The sequence below is a fragment of the Ctenopharyngodon idella genome, chromosome 6 (assembly GCF_019924925.1).
Source record: "Ctenopharyngodon idella isolate HZGC_01 chromosome 6, HZGC01, whole genome shotgun sequence".
NCBI classification, from domain to species: domain Eukaryota; kingdom Metazoa; phylum Chordata; class Actinopteri; order Cypriniformes; family Xenocyprididae; genus Ctenopharyngodon; species Ctenopharyngodon idella.
This window is the reverse complement of record NC_067225.1, coordinates 623,394-646,090: the sequence shown is the minus strand read 5'-3', so window position 1 is coordinate 646,090 and position 22,697 is coordinate 623,394. Positions and strand designations below refer to the sequence as shown.

Sequence of the window (22,697 nt, the reverse complement as noted above, 5' to 3'; positions counted from 1 at the left end):
AACAGAACAGGTAAGGAGTGGCTGGGATTGAAGCAGGATAATTCACATTGGGGTGTGGTGCTTCCGCAAACATACTAATGGATATCTTATTTTGGGCCATTAAATATGCCTGTCTTCTTTATACAAAAGAAACCAAACAATTGTTGATCGAGACTGACAGGTTGACAATGGGTTAATCTCGCCGATAATAAAATGTCTTGCATGCGATTCTAGGCATACTGGCATTATCAGATTGAACTGAATTAAGGACTTTCAGATTTCAATAAAATTTTTATCTGATATATGCACTTAAATGCCCAATAAGTTAACCTTAACAGATTAACCCATTACCAAATATAATAAAATCCACACTGCAACCATATGAGAGTCAGCCTTTTAACCTTCTAACTTAGTTTAAACTACCTTGCGTGAGATTCCTCAGGATTGAGATTCCTCAAATGCACCCTGCTTGGAATGATGTGCATGTGCTCAAGAATGTGAAGATGAATGAATGACAACATAAAGCTGTCGAGAGCTGTGATAGAGATCTACTCGAGACTTCTTAATCCTGTAGGTAGAAAGTGACTAAAGTCTAGTGCAGACAAATATGGACTAGTGGTGTTTGATGCTTTTGGTATGTTTATAGACCTAATCTGCATGTACAGAGAAACACAGGAAGACAGACTCTGCAATATTTGTTCAAAAACATGGCACATGCAGTGATGACCAGAAAGGTTTTTTATTTTTAAATTGTGAGATTTCAAACTAAAAATCCCTGTTTTATTAATTATCATATCCCATCCATTTTAACAGTCTGTCATTATAATGGTCTGATCTCTGTCTGGTGAAGATTAAATTAGCTCACAAACATTTGTTTTTTTTTTTCTCCCACAAAGTTGTTTAAACAAGGGGGGAAAAAAAGCAACTCATTTGCAAGTTAAAAGCAATTAGTTAAACAACAAAAAAATAGCAAATCTTATTAGGAAACAAATCACAGGTAAAGCACTAACAAACCATTTCCTTTCTCTCAATGGCTTTGTTTTAAGATGATAGTTCAAAACACAAGTTATGACTATTTAAACAAAATTGCACCAGAGTATATTTCTAAGGTACATGCAGACATTATTTGCAGAGGTTAAAATCCTCCAACATAGTTGAGAAAACAAAAAACAAAAAAATTCTCATAGCTAGAATTCTAGATCTTCAGCAGTGTTGAAGTGTAGACTTCTTGAGGGAAATAAGTCCACTTTTATATAATGCGCAGGGAAGATTGAGATCAGGTCTAGGCAAACAAAGGCATCTTAGTTCAAAAGTTTATGATAAAAAAAAAAATAAAATTAAGATAGACCCAGCAAACCTTTTACTCTAGTTTAAAGAGGGAGTAGTGACACCAAGCATTACCACTGACACTTGGCAGGATTTATATAACACCTTCTTGCAAGATGAAAACATTGCATAAACTGTCTCTTAATATCACCTCTAATTCAGTCTATATGAATTTACTACCAAACAGGCTGCACTTACACCTTAAATCTATAATGGCATATTTTGGGGAAAATGGTTTAACAGAATAAGGATCCATAACTCTCGGTCTTGAAGAGAGACCTGTATTCAGATGACCACAAATACAACCAAAACAAAACCTGAGACTAGATCTAGCTTCCAAAGCCAAAGAAGCCTCTGAAGTAGCCAGTGATGCCACCCTTGCCCTTCTGCTCAACCTTGTCATCAAGAGGTGGAAAAGCCACATGGTTGAGAGCCAGGTCAAAGAAGAGAGGCTTGCATGGAATTGGCTGGAAGTCTGGAGGGAACTGCACCAGATTGGGCTGCTTGCTCAGGAGGGTGGGATCTAGCCGGAAATTTTCCAATCGATCAGACAGAGGCTGTAGATAAACCAGAAACACAGCTCTTGAATTTAAAGACAACAAAGAATGCGCTCACAGAACTGAAAATACAAACACCCTGCAGACGTGGTCACTATGAACTGCCAAGCAACATTCCACTGTTCTACTCCTCCTCCACTTGTGTATATGAGTATCAGTTAAAAGTCAGCATGCCTTATCTAAAACAGTAAACTAGACATGATCTTGAGCTTGTAAATAATTCGAAAATATTTTTAAAAAGGTTAATAAAACATTAGCTTTGAATATATTAAATTACTCTAGGGCAAACTAATAATGCCCAATAAAGGTAAACTTTGAAAAATTGTTTGGAAATATTCAATGAAGTCTTTCCATTTGCCCTCTCTTACCGTGCTGTCTTTAATCTGCTGCTGTGTGGGCACCTCAGCAACATCGTCTGTGTCTAAAACAAAAATACAAGCGTCACAGTTAGTTGCAGCTAATGAAGCTTTCAAAACATATGGGAAACTGTGCCTAACTTTGTGGACGAGGGCGGAAGGTCAATAAAGTGACTGTTTCTGGCTCATTAAGAATGACTGGTCCCTTGTGGAATGGAAATGGCTGCAGTCATGTCTACCCACCTAAGATGGCTGCAGCTTGAAGGGAGTACTTCTCAGCATTGACCTCAGCAATCAGCTCCTGGACATCAGGAAGATCCTGAGAGAAAGGAATCCAACAGCATGAGGGTTAAACTGAGTAGGGCCCATTAAATTTCACAATCTTTTTGACTTAGTAGAATTGCGAAGCTGAAAGTAAAACTTTGGCTTAAGATACTGACAGACTAAACAACTAAACCGTACACAAATAAAAAGTACCAGGGTCTTTTGGAAATGGAAAGTAGTAGTATGGAAAAAGATATCAAATGTTTATAATATAATCTCAGATTTAAACTTTAGTAGCAAAAACAATGTTACGTAATAAATTGGCAAGTTTGAGTCATTTCTGTGAATTAAACTATCCATTTCAATTAACCAATTAAATACTAAAGATTTATTAAAATGTTTTAGTAACAACAATTTAGGTACAAATTGATTCTTCTTGTATTGGTACATAAATAATCTTATTCTGTTACTTAAAACAGTGAAAAACTGTGGAACACAAGCCTTATTTAAAGAATGTACCTTTTTATTGTTTTTTTTAATTTTAGTATTAAACATTCTGATTTAAATGGTCTACAATTAAGGCTGAAGTTAACCCCACCTGCAGTTTAAAAAAATAAAAATAAAATAATTATATATTTTATAAAATGTATTTATAATTATATATTATTTATATAAAATAAATAATAATATTATTATTATTATTATTATTATTATTATTATTAATTCGCTCTGACTCTAAAAATCGTCCGTACTCTTAACACAACAGCTGAGTCCACACCAACTATAATGATAACAACAATGAAAATGCCGGACAACACTTTTGACCACTACTCTGTATATAATCTGATACCATCACTATGCCATGATGTCATCTCAATTTCCTAAGGGAAGTGATATGTGGTGTTTGGTACCTTAAGGCTATTATTGAGGCTCTTGGCTTTGGACTGGACCTCTCTGGTATATTTCAGAACTCTTTCATACAGAACCAGAGCTTCACTCCATTTCTTCACCAGAACATAGGACTGAGCAATATAGAAACACCTGTCCAGAGTGCAACAACACAAGCATTAAAAAAACTATTCAAACAGAAAAAAAAAAAAAAAAAATTATCTAAATGACAGATCATGCATGCAAGTACACATAGGCCCCGTTTCTGGTATTAAGATGTTTTAAAACATTCTAAACCTCATTTGCACCTGAATTAAGAACTGAATTCTTGTGATCGGACCACCAAAAATCCATCTTAATACCAGGTGGAAACAGGGCCATACTTGCAAGCAGTCTTGTAGATTTAAATCAATGGAGGTGGCAATAAACTCGCCTATAAGCCTTGTAGACCAGAGTCTTGAGCGCCACTTCTTTCTGGAAGGTGTGATCTTCCTCTAGACCCTGCAGTGATGACAGCTCAGCAAGACTCTGGAAATGAAAGAAATAGTATAAAGAAAGAAAAAAAAAATGAGAAGGAAAAAGGAGGCATAACAGGCATACTGTTCAACTGTGTGATGCTTCATGCTTTAACTACTTCTCTGGATCCTTTGCCTGTCTGTTATGCACAATTCCTGTTCAAGACCATTAATTCTAAAATGTAGAAGTCAGTTTTATGAAAAGGAACATCACTTTCCATTTGAATATTTGTAAGGGTGTAACAATATATTGTTCCACAATATATCATGACAGAAAATGTGACATTATGCATTGTGGATGCGAAAAATTAATCATGATAGAATTAATCATAAAACCATTTTTTTTTTTTTTTTAAAAAAAGGTCTTCACAGCCTACAACAGCTAAAGAACCAAAACCCACAAAGACACTGACAACAGAATAAAAATGACTACTGTCATGACTATTTCATTATTATAAATTACTAAATTTACTGGTACACTGCGGTACCAAGTTGCTACTGAAATTTTAAAAATGTGACGCTTTGAGCGGATTCGTTAAAGGGTTAGTTCACCCAAAAATGAAAATAATGTCATCTAATACTCACCCTCATGTTGTTCTACACCCGTAAGACCTTCATTCATCTTCAGAACACAAATTAAGATATTTTTGATTAAATCCGATGGCTCTAAGTTCTACCTTAATATTATAAAACGTCGAGAATATTTTTGTGCGGCATAAAAACAAAACGACTTTTCAACAATATAGTGATGGGCCGATTTCAAAACACTGCTTCGGAGCTTTGCGAATTGAATCAGTGACTCAGAGCGCCAAAGTCACATGATTTCAGCAGTTTAGCCTTTTGATAGGAGATCCGAGTCACTGATTCGATTCGTAAAGCTCCGAAGCAGGTGTTTTGAAATCGGCCCATCACTATATTGTTGAAAAGTCGTTATTTTAGTTTTTTGGCGCACAAAAAGTATTCTCGTCGCTTTATAATATTAAGGTAGAATTACTGAACTCGCATGAACTGTTTTAAATATGTTTTTAGTACCTTTATGGATCTTGAGAGAGGAAATGTTATTGCTTTGAATGCAGGCCTCACTGAGCCATCGGATTTAATAAAAAATATCTTAATTTGTGTTCTGAAGATGAATGAAGGCCTTACGGGTGTAGAACGACATGAGGGTGAGTATTAAATGACATTATTTTCATTTTTGGGTGAACTAACCCTTTAACGAATCCGCTCAAAGCACATTTTTAAAATTTCAGTAGCAACTTGGTACCGCAGTCAGTACTTTTGACAACTCTGGTACTCTGAACTGTGAGTGTGGATGACTGTGTTCATCCGCCACCACAGAAGATCATTTTTGACCCAAGAAAAACCTTGCAAGAGAGTTTAAGACAAATCTGTCAACTGTCTTGAAATAAAACATTTGAACATTGTCTTGAGGTGTGGTAACTCTAGTACAAGCAGAATAATTGACTCCAGCCATTATTAGACAAAATAAGGCACAGCCGAGGTGTAACAGCCACATTGCTTTGCATTACCACCTCAGGTATGTATTTTTTTTCCTAATAATTCAACAGCCCATCATTAATTATTCTTTACATGTTTACAGTGATCTGATCAAAAGTGACTAGCCTAAACGCATTACCATTTCCACTTGATATTAACATGATTTTCAAATGTGTCTTCTGTGACCACTTGTGTTCTGATTTTGGTGTGACACTCCCCTCTTATTACTTTGAGTGATGCGTATGAATACTGCTGAATAAACCCATATTATGTGGCTTATGAGCGAGCAGGAAAGGAAGCGAATGAAAGCAATTAACAGTGCAGCTTTGCCTGTAATCCAGGTGTTTTGGTACAACACAGCAAAATTTGAATCACTTGTTTTCCTGTACTTTTTCACAACATCCTTGAACTATGACCTGTTAGATGAGTGGGTGGTGAGTTAGTGGCCCTTCACTGCATTTCAGGACACATTCATGACAGATGAGCTTGTACACTACACAATGCGACGTAATCACGCGTTTTTGACTGCATTTTTCATTAGCAATAGTTTAGTGGTTCTGCATTTTTTCCTTTGATACCTTATTTTAAAACACCGATTATATCAGTTTCTTTCAAAGTTTAGAATGTCCACATGATTTTCACATTGTAACTATTTATCTGTTTCAGTCACGTGACTTTTTTCAGAGATGGATTGTCCTAGAATGTTAGATTCAGTAAAAATGTTTGGATACACCTTATTTTAAGGTGCCCTCATTACAGTGTAATTATGCAACTAACTACAGAGTAATATTAACAACATGTACGTAGGGTTAGGATTCGGGTTTGATTTTGAGGTAGTTGCATGCAATTATGCATAACACTGTTATTACTATAGTAAATGCATGTAACAATTACACTTTAATATAAAGTGTTACCAAATGTTTACATATATGAAGAATGTTTGATTTCTGAACCTGCAGGATGATGTCATAGAGTCGTATCAGGTCCTGTGGTCGTGGTCCTCTCTTGTTTTCATCAGTCTGTGGCTCCTTCAGTTTAGTTTGCAGCGCATGAGCCATGCTCTCATTCCTCTTCACCACCGTCCACAGCTTGATATATGTCAGGTAGCTGCATGCAGGTATGTATAAAGACACGCATACATAACTGTCAAGCATCACAGCATAATAGTTTTTTTATCAGCTGTCATATTAACCTATGCAGCTGTCACACTAACCTGTGCAGGTATTGCAGATTAGACACCTTGCCACTCTCAACACCTTCTGTTGCTCTTTCTCTCTGCTTCTGTTGAGACAAAAACAAACAAACAAATAAAACAAACAAAAACAAAACACACACAACCCTTTAAGTTTTTTAGGTTTTAGATGTCAGTGTTTTCATTAATTACCTAGACTGTGGCATCACGCCACAGATTTATAACATACTGAAAATAGTTTCACATTTCTCATAATAATATAAGAGATCTCTAACGTGTTTTACGAGTTTTACATTGATGTGGGATTCTATCAAACAAACAAAAATTGAAATTGTCTAGTTTATAGTCAGTTGTGCTGTGTTTAAGAGCAAAGATGGTAAGATGTGGCTGCACATGTAAAAATCAAATCCACTTCCTTATGAAAAAGCCTATCCTAATGAGCTACTCATGTAAACAGGTTATATCTTAAGTTTATGTAATCCGTGTGATGTGTCAAAATATTGGAACTGTGCATTCACCTTTGCAATGTATTTGACCTTTTACTGTCTATTGTGTTGTTTATATTGAAAAGAAAAAAAAATTAATGACTAAAAAAAAAACATAAGCTGCCTAAATTTTTTTTTTTTTTTTAAAAAGTATTTTCTATTCCCTATTCCTAAATCCACCCCAAAATATAACCATCGCAGAAACCTTTCGGAATGTTTTGAATTTTAGTAAAACATTGTTTACACATTGTCTGCATAAACCATATTTACATTTTAATGCCAATGTAATTCCATACATAGGGTGACATGGGGTAAGAAATTAGATCCTTGGGGTAAGATGACCTTTGTACTAAATTGTCAAAATAAAATTTTAAATAGACTAGTTAATTTAGTATTTTACATTAATGACACTTAAATATATAAATATATATAAAAATAGTCAAAAGTATTTTATACATTCTGTAAAAGTTTATCCAGTGAGGGCTTCTTACACTAGTAGGGGTAAGAACTTTGACATTTTGTGCTATAACAACTAAATAAGCAAATGTTTCTATTTATTTCTTATAACAACACACTGGCTGATGCATCATCCTGCATTATATCTAAATATGTTACAGTTTAAAAGTATGGAGGGCATCCTCCCCCATGTTACCATACAGATACACACACACACACACACACACACACACACACACACAAACTGCGTGAGGTAGCCCATTAGAACGCAGTTAGCATATAAGAAACAAACTAGTATAGTTTTAGATTAGGGTCTAATTCTTACTATTAACTAACCATTAATGTCCTATTTTCCCCTTAAACTCCTATTTACCACTTATTAATGGTTAGTAAGGTAGTTAAGTTTAGGTATTGGGTAGGATTAAGGCATGTAGAACATGGTCATGCAGAGTAAGGAATTAATGTGTGCATTATAAGTACTTATAAACCGCCAACATCCTAGTAATATGCATGCTAATAAAGCAACTTAATAGAGTGAGAATTAAACACTAAACTTAAGTGAATGAAAATGCAATGTATTTAGCCAAGGTATTACTACTCGCATCACATTGAGAGAAGTGTAGGAGGTGTCAGCAATGCGTCTCACCGCATCAGTCCTGAGCTCCTCTCTGACAGCCTGGATGGTGTCTCTACACTCTGCCAGCAGGCTTTCATATAGGCGCTCCTTAGTCTCTTCATTATCTGCCTGTGAACAATAAGAGACTGAACAGTCAGGATACCTGCAGTCACTGAGTATTGTGCGTATAACTGTAAAGCTTTTGGTTCAAACACGAGCATGTGATTTTTGGGTCATTTGGTTTGGTGGGAAAGGCGTTTCCTGAACTTGAATGGACACAATCCTCCTCTTTCTTCAGGACTGTCTAACAAGATGTATAGTCCAGTAGTGATCAACACTGTGGATTGGTGTACCCATAAACTCTGATCTTAGAGAGAGCTGTAATTTTACTCAAAAATGGCAAGTGTCAGTTAGCATTGATTCTAGATTTTTTTTTTTTTTGTTAAAGTCTAAAATTAGACATCTACAAAGCTGTAGGAGGAGAGGGCTGTTTTTGTTTATGCTTTATTTATTACTCACATAAACGGTATAAAGTTAAAAAAAAAAAAAAAAAAAAATTTTTTTTTTTTTTTTCCTTCTCACCCTGCTGACACAGTCACATTTATGTGACATAATTAACAATGCATTTAATTATGGACTTAGAAAGTGCAATTTTCTCAGTCACTTGGCGGGGACAAAAGCTGAAAGCTATCATTTGCACGTTTCTAAGTCTTGATTTAAATATTTGTGCTTTTAAGCCAGTGGTTCCCAACCTTTTTTACGCCATGATGTTATAGCGATCAGCGAGTCGAGAATGCACGTGCGATTTGTTTGCGCATAATAACCAACTCGCGCATGCCTTATGAACAAATGCTGTCACTGTAATTGTCTTTACCTTCATTAAAATCATCATCCATCAAAACCTTTTTGGCAACACTGGTTTTCTTTTTCCAACTGAGAGGGTTAGTTTGCGTTTTGAGCCACCGTTCAGTCTGTATTTCACAGCAGTACGATGAGAAACGGCCTGGGCTGATCCGAAACAATCACAGAAATCGTACGAGAGAGGTGGTGCCTTGTTTTAAATGTATTTAATTAATTTATCTTTTTTTAATGTAACATTAATTAAATTAATGAATTAGAGTATCTCACAGAAGTGAGTACACCCCTCACAGTTTTGTAAATATTTTATTATATCTTTTCATGCGACAACATTGAAGAAATGACACTTTGCTACAATGTAAAGTAGTGAGTGTACAGCTTGTTTAACAGTGTAAATTTGCTGTCCCCTCAAAATAACTCAACACACAGCCATTAATGTCTAAACCACTGGCCACAAAAGTGAGTACACCCTTAAGTAAAAATGTCCAAATTGGGCCCAATTAGCCATTTTCTCTCCCCGGTGTCATGTGACTCGTTAGTGTTAAAAGGTTTCAGGTGTGAATGGGAAGCAGGCATGTTAAATTTGGTGTTATCGCTCTCACTCTCTCATACTGGTCACTGGAAGTTCAACATTGCACCTCATGGCAAATAACTGAGGATCTGAAAAAAAGAATTGTTGCTCTACATAAAGATGGCATAGGCTATAAGAAGATTGCCAAGACCCTGAAACTGAGCTGCAGCACGGTGGCAAAGACCATTCAGCGGTTTAACAGGACAGGTTCCACTCAGAACAGGCCTCGCCATGGTCGACCAAAGAAGTTGAGTGCACATGCTCAGCATTATATCCAGAGGTTGTGTGTGGGAAATAGACGTATGAGTGCTGCCAGCATTGCTGCAGAGGTTGAAGGGGTGGGGGGGGGTCAGCCTGTCAGTGCTCAGACCATACTCCGCACACTGCATCAAATTGGTCTGCATGGCTGTTGTCCCAGAAGGAAGACTCTTCTAAAGATGATGCACAAGAAAGCCCGCAAACACTTTGCTGAAGACAAGCAGACTAAGGACATGGATTACTGGAACCATGTCCTGTGGTCTTATGAGACCAAAATAAACTTATTTGGTTCAGATGGTGTCAAGCATGTGTGGCAGCAACCAGGTGAGGAGTACAAAGACAAGTGTGTCTTGCCTACAATCAAGCATGGTGGTGGGAGTGTCATGGTCTGGGGCTTGCTTGAGTGCTGCTGGCACTCTGGAGCTACAGTTCATTGAGGGAACCATGAATGCCAACATGTACTGTGACATACTGAAGCAGAGCCTGATCCTCTCCCTTTGGAGATTGGGCCGCAGGGCATTATTCCAACATGATAACGACCCCAAACACACCTCCAAGACGACCACTGCCTTGCTAAAGAATGTCTTCAGACCTAAACCCTATTGAGCATCTGTGGGGCATCCTCAAACGGAAGGTGGAGGAGCCCAAGGTCTCTAACATCCACCAGCTCCGTGATGTCGTCATGGAGGAGTGGAAGAGGACTCCAGTGGCAACCTGTGAAGCTCTGGTGAACTCCATGCCCAAGAGGGTTACGTTGTGATTTAAATAATTGGAAAGTTACTATGACCATATTTTTGTTGCACTACTACCATGATCAATAGTAGCTTTAGGTTTATTCATGGGTTGCATTTATAGACTAATTGAAAATGGACACTAACATAATGGTGTCAAGCACCAAAGTAGTAGCAACAGAAGGATCATATACTTAATTGTACATCACAACTAAAACACCAGCATAACAACTGTATGAGTAAACTAGATAAAACTGTAAACCTCCACAGTTAAAATGTGTTGAGGATGAAAAACAAGCATCAACACAAAGAATGTAACAAAACAAGTTTCTGGAGCATTCCTGTTGTAGCAGGCATTGCAGACTAGGCAAATTGGAGACAAAATCAAAATGGCATAACAAGGGCATGGGCTTTTGTTATTTCTTTCCATAAATTAAAAAAAAAAAAAAAATGGTAACACTTTATTTTACATTGTCCTTGTTACACGTTACATGTAGTTACTACAGTAATAACTATAAATTATGCATAAATACATGCAACTATTGAGTAATATTAAGTAACTACATGTATACTTACACTGTAACAAGGACACCTTAAAATAAAGTGTAACCAAATAAATAAATAAAAATAACAATAAAAGTATAATTAAGAAGCCATGAGATTTCTAAAACTAAATGAAAAATTGTTAATTTAATGGTACTGCTAAAAAAATGAACTTTAGAACACCATGAGAAACAAACATAAGCACACGCCCACTGCGGGACTGTGGTCACACCTAACCAACACCTTGCATGACTAACTGCAACTGGGTGAACCAGAATTTCGAACCAAAGACTGTGTAAAGCAAAAAAGAAAAAAACTAGGAGAGCTGTCCCTGAGAATGGTTATTCTTTACAGAATGCAGTCTGGTTAGACGTGAGCATGCTCATGGGTGAGGTGTGCCTGGGTGGGGAAGATACTAATAACGATAACCATTTACTGATAAAGACAAGAGAATTTTTAAAGACGTGTCAGCTGCAAGCAAGATGGAGAAAGAGCATCTCCATGAGGAGAGCACATAACACTGCACATTCAGTAATGAAAATTCACAAAGAATCTGATTCTAAGGTAATCTAAAATGACACAGAACATTTTAAACTTGAATGTACAAGGTTCCTGTTGTCAGCCACTTCTAGTTATTTTTCTATTAGGATATGTGCATTCCTACTAGGACTTATTTCACACACAATACTGACAAACCATGGTTTACAGCAGAACTCATCTTTGTCAGACCAAAGATGATGCCTACAGAAGTATACAATCAGGCAAAAACACAATGACAAAGGCTAAGAAAAGCTACTCTAAAAAGCTCAAAAACAAGTTTAAGTTTCTGCATGTAAGATGGGAGAAGATTAACTAGGTAGTGACCAGGGAGTCTGAAAGCAGCTCTAAGGATAAATCAATATACCTCTTTTAGCGTGGTGTAGCAGGGGTCTGGAATACATTTGTCTCTGGTAGGGTGTAATGTGCTGTCTGTATTTTTTCAGCCAACAACCCTGCATCAGTGTGGAAAAGCCTGAAAGACACTTCTGCATTCTAACATTTAACTACATCATGTTTGGTCTTATCTGACAGCTTATAAACCAAATAGAAATGTGGGGAACTCAATAGAGATATTCAAGACCTAATATTAAGGAACTATTGCTTAAACATGATTTGACTAATGCTTGATTTGATTCTTTGAAAGAGGCGGCCACAATGGCATGTAATCTACCTTTTTATATAACTGACTTAAATTTATGAACAGTCTTAAAGAAAAAAAATTAGATGACTAACTTGTAAGACTAGTCTAAGCAGTTTATGCAAATGGCCAATGATAAAACAAATTGTGAGACATTCTATATTGGTTCTATCACTAATAGAGCTGTAATAATCTTAAAAAACAAGCATTCTGTCCTTACTGCACTTCATCTGTCAGTAAATGTATCGCTCTTATCAGTTCTAATAGCTGACATTTCAATTACCATGGATTTTTAATGCCAAAAGAGTAGCAAAATGGTAATACATTAATTTATTTTGCAAATCATAATGCATTCAAAATGTTATATTAAACCTAGAAAATGGCAACTCCAAATTACATTACTGCATTTGTATTTTTTATTTTGCACCAAATGTTGCAGTGGGAATAGGCTTGCTCTGCAGCGGACCCTTTTACGTAGACCATAAACCTGTACATTTTTTGTATTTTGTACATACAGGTGCATCTCAATAAATTAGAATGTCGTGGAAAAGTTCATTTATCAACTCAAATTGTGTAACTCGTATTAAATAAATTCAATGCACACAGACTGAAGTACTTTAAGTCTTTGGTTCTTTTAATTGTGATGATTTTGGCTCACATTTAACAAAAACCCACCAATCTCAATAAATTAGAAAACTTCATAAGATCAATAAAAAAAAAAATAAAAAAAAAAAAAAGATATTTTAAACAGAAATGTCAGGCTTGTTCATTATGTTCAGGTATGTTCATTTCTATGCACTCAATACTTGGTTGGGCCTCCTTTTGTATGAATTACTGCATCAATGCGGCGTGGCATGAAGGCAATCAGCCTGTGGCACTGCTCAGGTGTAATGGAAGCCCAGGTTGCTTTGATAGCGGCCTTCAGGTCATCTGCATTGTTGGGTCTGGTGTCTCTCCTTCCTCTTGACAATACCCCATAGATTCTCTATGGGGTTCAGGTCTGGTGAGTTTGATGGCCAGTCAAGCACAGTAACACCATGGTCATTGAACCAGCTTTTGGTACCTTTGGCAGTGTGGGCAGGTGCCAAGTCCAGCTGGAAAATTAAATCAGCATCTCCATAAAGCTTGTCAGCAGAAGGAAGCATGAAGTGCTCTAAAATTTCCTGGTAGATGGTTGCGTTGACTGTGGACTTCAGAAAACACAGTGGACCAACACCAGCAGATGACATGGCAGCCCAAATCATCACTGACTGTGGAAACTTCACACTGGCCTTCAAGCAACATGGTTTCTGTGCCTCTCCACTCTTCCTCCAGACTCTGGGACCTTGATTTCCAAATGAAATGCAAAATTTACTTTCATCTGAAAAGAGGACTTTGGACCACTGAGCAACAGTCCAGTTCTTTTTCTCCTTAGCCCAGGTAAGATGCTTCTGACGTTGTCTTTGGTTCAGAAGTGGCTTGGTACATGGAATGTGACATTTGTAGCCCATTTCCTGAAGACGTCTGTGTGCAGTGGCTCTTGATGCACTGACTCCAGCTTCAGTCCACTCCTTTTGAAGCTCTCCTAAGTTCTTAAATCGGCTTCGCCTGACAATCTTCTCAAGCCTGCGGTCGTTCCTTTCACTTGTACACCTTTTCCTACCACACTTTTTCCTTCCAGACAACTTTCCATGAATATGCAGAGTGCTGGCTGTTCACAGCACTCTGAACAGCCAGCTCTTTCAGCAATGACCCTCTGTGTCTTACCCTCATTGTAGAGGGTCTTGATCATCTTCTGGACAACTGTCAAGTCAGCAGACTTCCCCATGACTGCTGTTGGGATTACCGACCTAAAGCCAGTATTTATACCCATAGAATGGTAATTTAATAGAACTTGAAATTAAATATTCTAATAATTTGAGATACTGATTTTTTTTATTTTGATGAGCAGCAAGCTGTAATCATCAAAATGAAAACAAAAAAGTCTGGAAATATTTTACTTTGTCTAATAAATCTAGAATATATTTAAGTTTTACTTTTTGAATTAAATTACAGAAAGAATAAATAACTTTTTCATGATATTCAAATTTATTGAGATGCACCTGTACTTTTGTGTGCCTTGTACATTTACTTCCTGCTCCAGTGATGAGTTCACTGTAGCATACCATGAAGTATGAGATTTTTCAGAAACTAAATCTACACAACTTGGAAAATAAATTTGTTATTTCAATTTAACATGTGCCTCTATTCTGAACACCATTTCTTTACTGAAGCTTAGAAATCATAAGCTGATGACATAATGACAACACGAGTGCAAATGGAAAAAGGACAAACTGCTGGTTTCATATGAAATTATGAGAATTTCTCTTACCATGTTCCAGAGGGCAGCTAAAGCTGCAAAGTGGAAATACCTTTCTGAATGGATCACTAAAAATCGTCAAACCTCATGCTCTTTTCTCCACCACTGACACTGTGTTTCCCAAAGTTTCCCAAATGTTTTAAAGAGATATAAGAGGCTCAGGGAAAAGTTTAACAGGAGGAATTAGCACAAACAAGATCATGGCTATAAGATCTCTTTGCCTGATGTTCCTTTATACTCAATTAACATGGTCTGTGCTTGAGCCAGTTATTTTGCGCTCCTGTAAGGAAATTGCCCATATGTCCCCAGGATATCGTTCCTCCGCAAAAAATAAATAAATAAAAAAAATAAATAAAAATAATATGGATGGGGTTGGTCTTGGTCTGTTATCAGTAATCAATATATGCTTACATACTGGCACCATTCCTTTTTTCCTTAAACAAGCTGTGGTGACATTGTATCTTAAACGAATCTTTTCAGCTCATTTCAAACTTGCCTTTTATTTCAAAGTGGAAAAAGTTGTACTGTCTCAATTAGAATCTTTCTTGTCTGATAACTCTCAGTGAAGTTTTTCAAATCAGGTTTTAAAGCTTTACATAGCACAGAATCGGTTCTTTTAGAGTCTCAAATGATGTGTTGAGTAACACAATAATGAGCCTAATTTTTTACGCAGCATGTTTGAGCTTCCGGAAGAGGTTTGCGTCATTCAAATTCGGTTGAGCATCTGTTTATGTTCGCTGATCAAGGTTTACACGCGAGTAAAAGCCTAAATTAGCCCTCTGGGGTCTGAGGCTGATTTGGGGTCCTGGAGTAGTTTTGACAAGCCCTGACATGTGCTTTTTTTCAGTTGCTTATAAACATTAATGACTAAAGTGTCATTACACTGTATTCAGCACAAACTAGGCTACAATAATATGTGAGCAACAAGAATGTACATGTTTGTATTTTTGAGAGAATTATGTATATGCACAGTTTTTTGAAAAAACTAAAAAATAAGGTCACTGAAAAAAGGCCTCAAAACACATACTAAATTTTTCACAAGACTTTTGGGAACTGTATTTTAGTCTAGAGTTTTTGCTTCAAATGATGTGAAAATCATCCTGCCTACTCAGTCACACAAAACAATTTATTGATTTTAAATTTCTAAGACACTGTTTTTTTCATCAAATATCAAGTTGCAAAGGCAATCTATGGAAGGACAGAATTCTGTCAGATTTCATCAAAAAGATCTTCATTTGTGTTCTGAAGATGAAGGCAAGTCTTACGGGTTTGGAATGACATGAGGGCGAGTAATTAATGACAGGATTTTCATTTTGGGGTGAACAAACCCTTTAAAGTTTGTCAAATGTATCAATACTGTTGTCAAGTCATGTTTTTATCAACTTCACCTTCTTACTAAAGTTAAGCCCTTTTTATCCACAATCAATTTTTTAACTGCAATCCATGCCTTTGTAACATCTCAGCTTTACTACTGCAATTTGATGTATTTTTGGTGCTTCTTAGGCTTGCTTTCTCGTCTGCAGCTCGCTACACCAAACCGATGGGACGAGAACTAGCACTGATAAAAGCAGAGTGTGTTGTCGCCTTGCAGCAAAAAAAAACAAAAAAAAACATTGGGCGCCATGTTCCATCAAGATAATCCGGACATTACCTAGGATTGTCGGAAGGGGAGAAATCGGCCCAAAATCAGCCCGATTATCTTGTGGTGTGTACCCAGAATTAGGAGACCGCTAATATATATATATATATATATATATATATATATATAAGAGATGTGTGTGTGTGTGTGTGTATATATATATATATATATATATATATATACACACACACCGGCACTGCAGGCTGCAGATATACACACCGTAAACAAAGCATGGTATTTTTTTTTCCTACTATGGTAGTCAAAGAGGTGCGAGATCTGCTTGTTTACAAACAATCTCATACAATTTTCATTTTTGGGTGAACTATCCCTTTAAACATTCGCCCAGGAACACTCAGGTACATGACGTAAAATTAGAACAGCCTTCTGTCTGTACCGCCTTGACTTGTTTGCTCACATTCATCAACTCATACATCAGTTGTGGTAAACGAAAGCTCAAGCATGTTTAGGGGGGGGTTGAGTTTAGTGACGTTACAATGTTCACATGGTAAAATAACTGGTACTGTTTTTATTAGTACTTGACAAAATTTCACAATTTTAATTCATAAGCTTGTGATTCGATTCTGATCTTGATTCAATATAGATTCATTTGGATAAATATCAGGCACAGTAGCTACATGTTAACTTTTCTCAAGGGAAAAAAAAAAAAAAAAAAAAAAAAAAATCTCAACTAATGCTGTAAGTGGGTATTATTAAAGGTTAAAATTAACATCTCAAATTAACACATACATTAAATAAACAACTAATAAATGAAATGTAATATTTTTAATTATATATAATTAAAAATATAATATGTAATATAGTGCATATATTTAGCAAAATACTCCTCTCTATAGTTATGTTTTCTTGCTAACTTAGGTAAATGTAACGTTACATGGCATTGTTTTAAAAGTGGTTTTATTTACCTCTTTCCGCAGTCAAAACCGTAATTGAGAGATTACACAAGACAAGATACATTTCGGTAAGTTGTACTGTATTTTTCAACATTCCTTCTGAGGTTCATTCTTGTTTATTTACTATTAACTAGTAGTAAAGAGGAAAAGATGATCTGCTCACGTGCCGCTTGAACTGAGGCGCTACAGCAATCTGTCAAGGCACATTAAAGAGCAGCAAAACTATTTATTGTTTGAATTTCAGAATAAAATTGACAATTTGAAAGCTGAGACTATGTTTCATATCAAAGTAATCAGCTCATGTCTGTCGATGTCAGTGTCCTCTTTGCTCTGCGATTTTTCACTGCATGAGAAAATGGATGTGGCGTGAGTCTCACGCTGTATGCGTGACAGTTGGAAGCCCTGGTAAACATTACAATTAAATGTTTGGCCAATATTAAACAAGGATCTGATCTGCTGTAAATTGTAAAAACACCAGGCTGTTGGCACTCTCTGCAGACATTTGTTACAATACATAACGTACATGAAATTATTGTGTATATTATGTATTTTAACAGTGTTTTTCTATAAAAGCATATTATTACTTGCTTTTGATTATTTGAACCAAATATTATTGCCTCATTGTTATTATATATGTATTTTTATGTCATTTTAAAGGAAAGATCTTTACTTAGGTCTATTTTTATTACCACAAAAAAGTAACAAATAATCGTCAAAATAATTGACCGATTACTCAATTTCCAAAATAATCGTTAGTGATAGCCCTAGAAAACTCAGACCATTCATTCTTAACTAGACAACAGCAGTACCCACAGCATCTATTCTGCCAAAATGGACAACTGTGGTCATTACTGCCCCTTTCCCATTTGCTTGCTTGGATCCTGCCTGCCACTTATAGCTGTTAGTTTTAAGTTTTGCAGTGTGTCAACTAATAAAAGACTAAACTGACACCAACCGATGTCTCAGCTGATTACAACCCATTTTAAAAGAGGAAGGGCTTATGTCACTTTTATCATAGTCACAGTACTGGATGTAAATACAAAATGAATTGTGAAAGAGTGAGTTTATAGACCTGTGTAATAGCAGCTTCATTGTCTGCCAGACCCAACAGGAAGATTCTGGCCTTGTCAATTTTGACAGGAACTGTCCGACCTCTCCACTCAACTTCACTCATCACAGCTGCCTGCTTAGCTCTTGTCTGAGTAATCAGCGCCTGAGAGAAAGGAAGAGAACAATTTTAAAGATGGTCAATCCTCAACAGAATCCTCAAACCAATTTTCTAAATGCAGGCTAAAAATTTAACCAATTGTGATTTTTTCTGAAAAAGAGGTTTGGCATGCCATTTTCTCCCAGAAAACACAAAAGGTTTTTATATAGCATGTTGATAGATTAATATATTGTTAGAGCTGGACTATCATAGCCAAAAAAGCAAGAACATGGCTGTGAAGACTAGAACCCTGACCTCCAATTTTTCGGCCATCATGCCACCCCCTCCTCCTGCACTCAGTCTCATCTGCATGAGGTCATTTATTGCATTCTGGTCACCTAGAGAACAAACAAGAGTATCTGGGCAAGACGGCTGAGGTTTGGACAAAGTAATCAAAGTGTGTGTATGTTTGGATGAATGTGTGAGCCTTTCCAAAGTCCATCTATGTCAAGTCAGTTCACTCAGTGGCCATATCGCCATTTCAGTTTGCTCGCAAAGTTCCTGAGAAGCTATTCCCGGTCATGCAAGTACAGAAATGAGCTACTTACATTTAAATTTGGCAGACACTTTTGTAAAAGAAAAAAGAAATACACATTACACATACACAAATAGATCCCTTGATCCACTGTACAGATCTCATTGGCTTTGCTAGCGGGTTACTCTACTTTTTGAGCTACATGAACGCTATTTGAAAATGCATCAATAACATTTCACATCAGTTAAACAATCTGAGAACTGTACCGTAAATTGTGCTTTTTAAGCTTAATTCACACAACCTTCTTCAGACTTGTCCAGCATGTCCATATACATGCTCTGGAGTAAACAATTGTTTATTTTAAACTGCAAGGCGTATTTTTGCCTCTAGTAATAAGGCAATTGTCTCTAACTATAAGGGGACAACAGCTGCAACATTAAGTGTAATGCTTTCTCCCATTCATGCATGTATGGGTAGCCCACCTTAGCCTAAAAATAACCCTATTGTGCCATTTCAAAGGTTCCTAATTTTGTTTTGGAGGTTTCCTACAATAGGTTTCCATGCATCCAATGTCAAAAAACACATTTTCTCATAATATACACTGCAGAATGAGCTTTTCCTCACAGTGTCTGAAACTGTTTGATAAAGGATTTAGTCTCTCTAACCCCTTCCTTTGTAACAATGGGGTCGGTTTAACTGTATCAATTAGAGTCCTCATCCTTTGGAAGTGCACACAAAGTCGATTAGCTTTTGTAGTGCAAAAAAACACAGTGTGCAGCATGTTTTTGCAATGCAGAACACAGTGTTTGTCTTATCTTGACATGTCGACAACAAACCAAACACTTCCAGGCCTCAGTTACAACTACAGTGTTTGAGAGAGGGTCAAAGTAGATATTGTTTGCGGGCAGCTAATGAAGACCATAGGCTGGCATTATGTAAATTTGTTACAAACCGAAGTGGGCTCGTGGAGGAAGTAAGACTGGAATTACTGATGACTTGTTTCAGGCAGTTCAGAATCTTCTTTTAAAAGACAGTAACTCAGTAAGGTTTTATTAATCAGTCTCAATTTCTCACCAATGTTATATGCACAGTATCGGATGTTAGGTGAAATCTCTTCTACTCTCTGATAAAAAAGCACTGCTTGCTCCTCAGTAAAAGCACTGGCCAGTTTCTCATAGATGGTCCTGCAAACAGTCCAAAGAAAGAAATTTCACAAAATATACAAGATAAATACACCAAATATTTTTTACAAGAAAAAGCAAATATGCACTGCAGTGTTTCCCATTAAGTGCCTAGACTGGGGCAGCCCAGCCTAATCATTTCAGCTGAAAATATTTCTCAAAAAAAAAAAAAAATCTTTAATGTTGTTTTGTGCCATTGGTTTGGCAAAGCATATGTAAATCAGAATTAAAATTTAAATCACAATATGGCTCAAATGCAAAACGCAAAAGGCAGCAGCACAACTGGTTTTCAATGAGCCCAAGAGACCCTACATCCCCAAGTCTACATCCCTATCCCCTCCAGAAGCCTCCAGTCGGCGAGTGAGCGCCACTTTGTGGCACCTTCACAGAGAGGCACAAAATCACTTTCCAGAACGTTCTCTTTCATTGTTCCTTGCTGGTGAAATGATCTTCCTAAACTTATCCAGACAGCTGAATCCCTGACAATATTCAAGAAACAGCTGAAATCTAATCTCTTCCATGAGCACTTAACTGTATTCTGCTAACTGATAATGATTCTTAAATCTCAAGATCAGATTTTTTTGTCTGTGCTGTTTTCTGTCAATTTGTTAAGTCTCTAAACATGATTTATAGCTTAAATTGTGCCTGTGATGACTTAACAGTGAAGCGCGGGCATTTCCCTCACGTTGGATGAGTCAATGTCACATTTGCATAGGCCGTACTATCTGAATTAATGACTGGTTGACTGCCAAATTAAAAACTTAAACAGAACAATAAAAATAACATTAACCAGTTAATGGTAATTTCAAATAAGTGTTCAGAATGATTAAATGATTTCTTTTTTGTTTTTGTAAATGTTCATGGTAACATTTCGTTTATTTCTGGTTTTTGTTTTCGTTCCTTGAACCAGTTCAGAAACATGCTGCAGAGTGCAACAAATGCATAGAAATCAATAAATAATGAGAATGAAAGGAAGCACTAACTTGCACTTGTTAAAGGCCTCCATTGCAGATTTCCATTCCTGCAGTTCAAACTGAACCATTCCAGTAAGATAAGCAGTGTATGCCTGTGAAAAAAACAAACACTTAAAACAGAACAGCTCAATTAAGTCAACATTGAGATGACATCAGTGACTGTTAGTGGACATGAAAACGAAGTGTAAAACGTTTTGTGATGGGCTCAATGAAAACGAAATCACAGAGATAATTAACAAATCAAATGCTTCTTTGACCAACCTGAGCCTCAAGTTTGGTCTTTGCATCCACACGTGGACTTTCACACAGCTTCTCTAGCTGCTCCCCATGTTTGGCGGCCTTTCGCAGGCGAGCCAACAGGTGAAAACGCTTTCGGGGCTCAGTGTTAGCTTCCTGTTTCAGCTGCATGGCATAACTCCATGCTCTTTCTGCTTCCATTAACACTAACAACAGATGTCTGGAGTAGAAAGATAGGGATAGGAAGAGAGATTAAAAAAAAAGACAATAAAACAACTTGTTTACTGAACATTAAGTGCTAAAAGTTACCTGTTATCTGAAAGCATCTCCACAGTCACTTTCTTCCCAGTAAACTTGTGTCTGTTGCCCATTTTAAAGCCCAGAGTCTTTCTCAATCGACGCAGTCGTCTGGAGCAATAACCCCTTTGGTGTAAGAGGAGAGAATGAACATAATTTCAAGACAATTTCAATATCATTTAACTGAAAAAAATAGTCCTTACTACCTCCCCTCTGCCTTACCTATAGCGCTGGTAATCACCATGCCTGAGTCCATGCTGCTGCTGAGAATCCTTAATGATCTGCAGAACTGAAATCAGTGCTAAGGAAAATAAACCCAGGACATTTCAATTTAACTACAGCATGCTGAGATCTAAAAGTACTACCAAAAATGTACACTGCAAGAAGTACACATTAAAACGAGACGAGAAAATGGCTCAATTTGGCTATCTATCAATGACAGAACCAAGTCAATATCCACTACCTTAATCAACACTCAAAAATATTTATGAAAACCCAAATGAATCTCTTGATTGTACAGAAAAGACTTTTCTACTCAGTACGTTAGATCAAGTGACACGTATCCCATAAGACCCCCATAGCAGCCGTCCTCCACTAAACTGCTAATTTAATGCCGCTCGCCAGTACTAGCTAATAACTGACACATTAGAGTTAACAGTAAGGATACTCTCCAAGCCAAGACTCTCGTCGATGCTGGTCTCTTTATTTTCCTCCAATGGCGATATTTTCACCTCATTCTGCCTCTCCGCGGCCATTTTTCAGCAAGCACACGTCTGATGACCCTTCCAGCAGCGGATGAGGATAATCCGTCTTCTTCTTTCTTCTGTTGTATGGCTGTCTCACAAACTAAATAGCATTACCGCCACCTACTGAGCTGTAGCACGATGATGTTCATGATAACATAAAAATATATTTTAGATAACTGTTGCTTAAGGAGTTATGTGCTTTTTGTATCTACAGCATGAATTTCTTTCCAAGCGATTTTGTGAATTAGTGGTTGACAAAGAATAGAATAAGAAAACTAGTTAATACTGAATATTTGATTATATTATTACTGGTGATAATCTGAGTAAATAATGGGTAAGGTCCCGCCCAAACTCAGAACAACTCATTATTTCGATGTGAAATAAACAGTTATGGAAATGTAGAAATTAAAGTTAAAGCTCCAG

General features: G+C 36.8%; 1 protein-coding gene across 2 annotated transcripts; it reads right to left on the bottom strand.

The window, feature by feature from the left end:
• Positions 1 to 699: 699 nt before the first annotated feature.
• srp68 (signal recognition particle 68) lies at positions 700 to 22,364 on the bottom strand. 2 transcript variants are annotated; one of them, XM_051895867.1, is made up of 16 exons: positions 22,196 to 22,364; positions 21,751 to 21,817; positions 21,541 to 21,654; positions 21,256 to 21,451; positions 21,004 to 21,086; positions 19,914 to 20,023; positions 18,620 to 18,702; positions 18,230 to 18,370; positions 8,162 to 8,260; positions 6,596 to 6,663; positions 6,336 to 6,489; positions 3,804 to 3,898; positions 3,394 to 3,523; positions 2,462 to 2,537; positions 2,231 to 2,283; positions 700 to 1,862 (listed from the first exon to the last, which is right to left on the bottom strand). In XM_051895867.1, exons 1-16 carry the CDS (start codon positions 22,281 to 22,283, stop codon positions 1,635 to 1,637), a joined length of 1,785 nt encoding a protein of 594 aa, XP_051751827.1. In that variant the 5' UTR covers positions 22,284 to 22,364; the 3' UTR covers positions 700 to 1,634. The 2 variants fall into 2 exon arrangements, with proteins under 2 accessions (XP_051751827.1, XP_051751828.1); XM_051895868.1 differs by lacking the exon at positions 8,162 to 8,260.
• Positions 22,365 to 22,697: the final 333 nt, after the last annotated feature.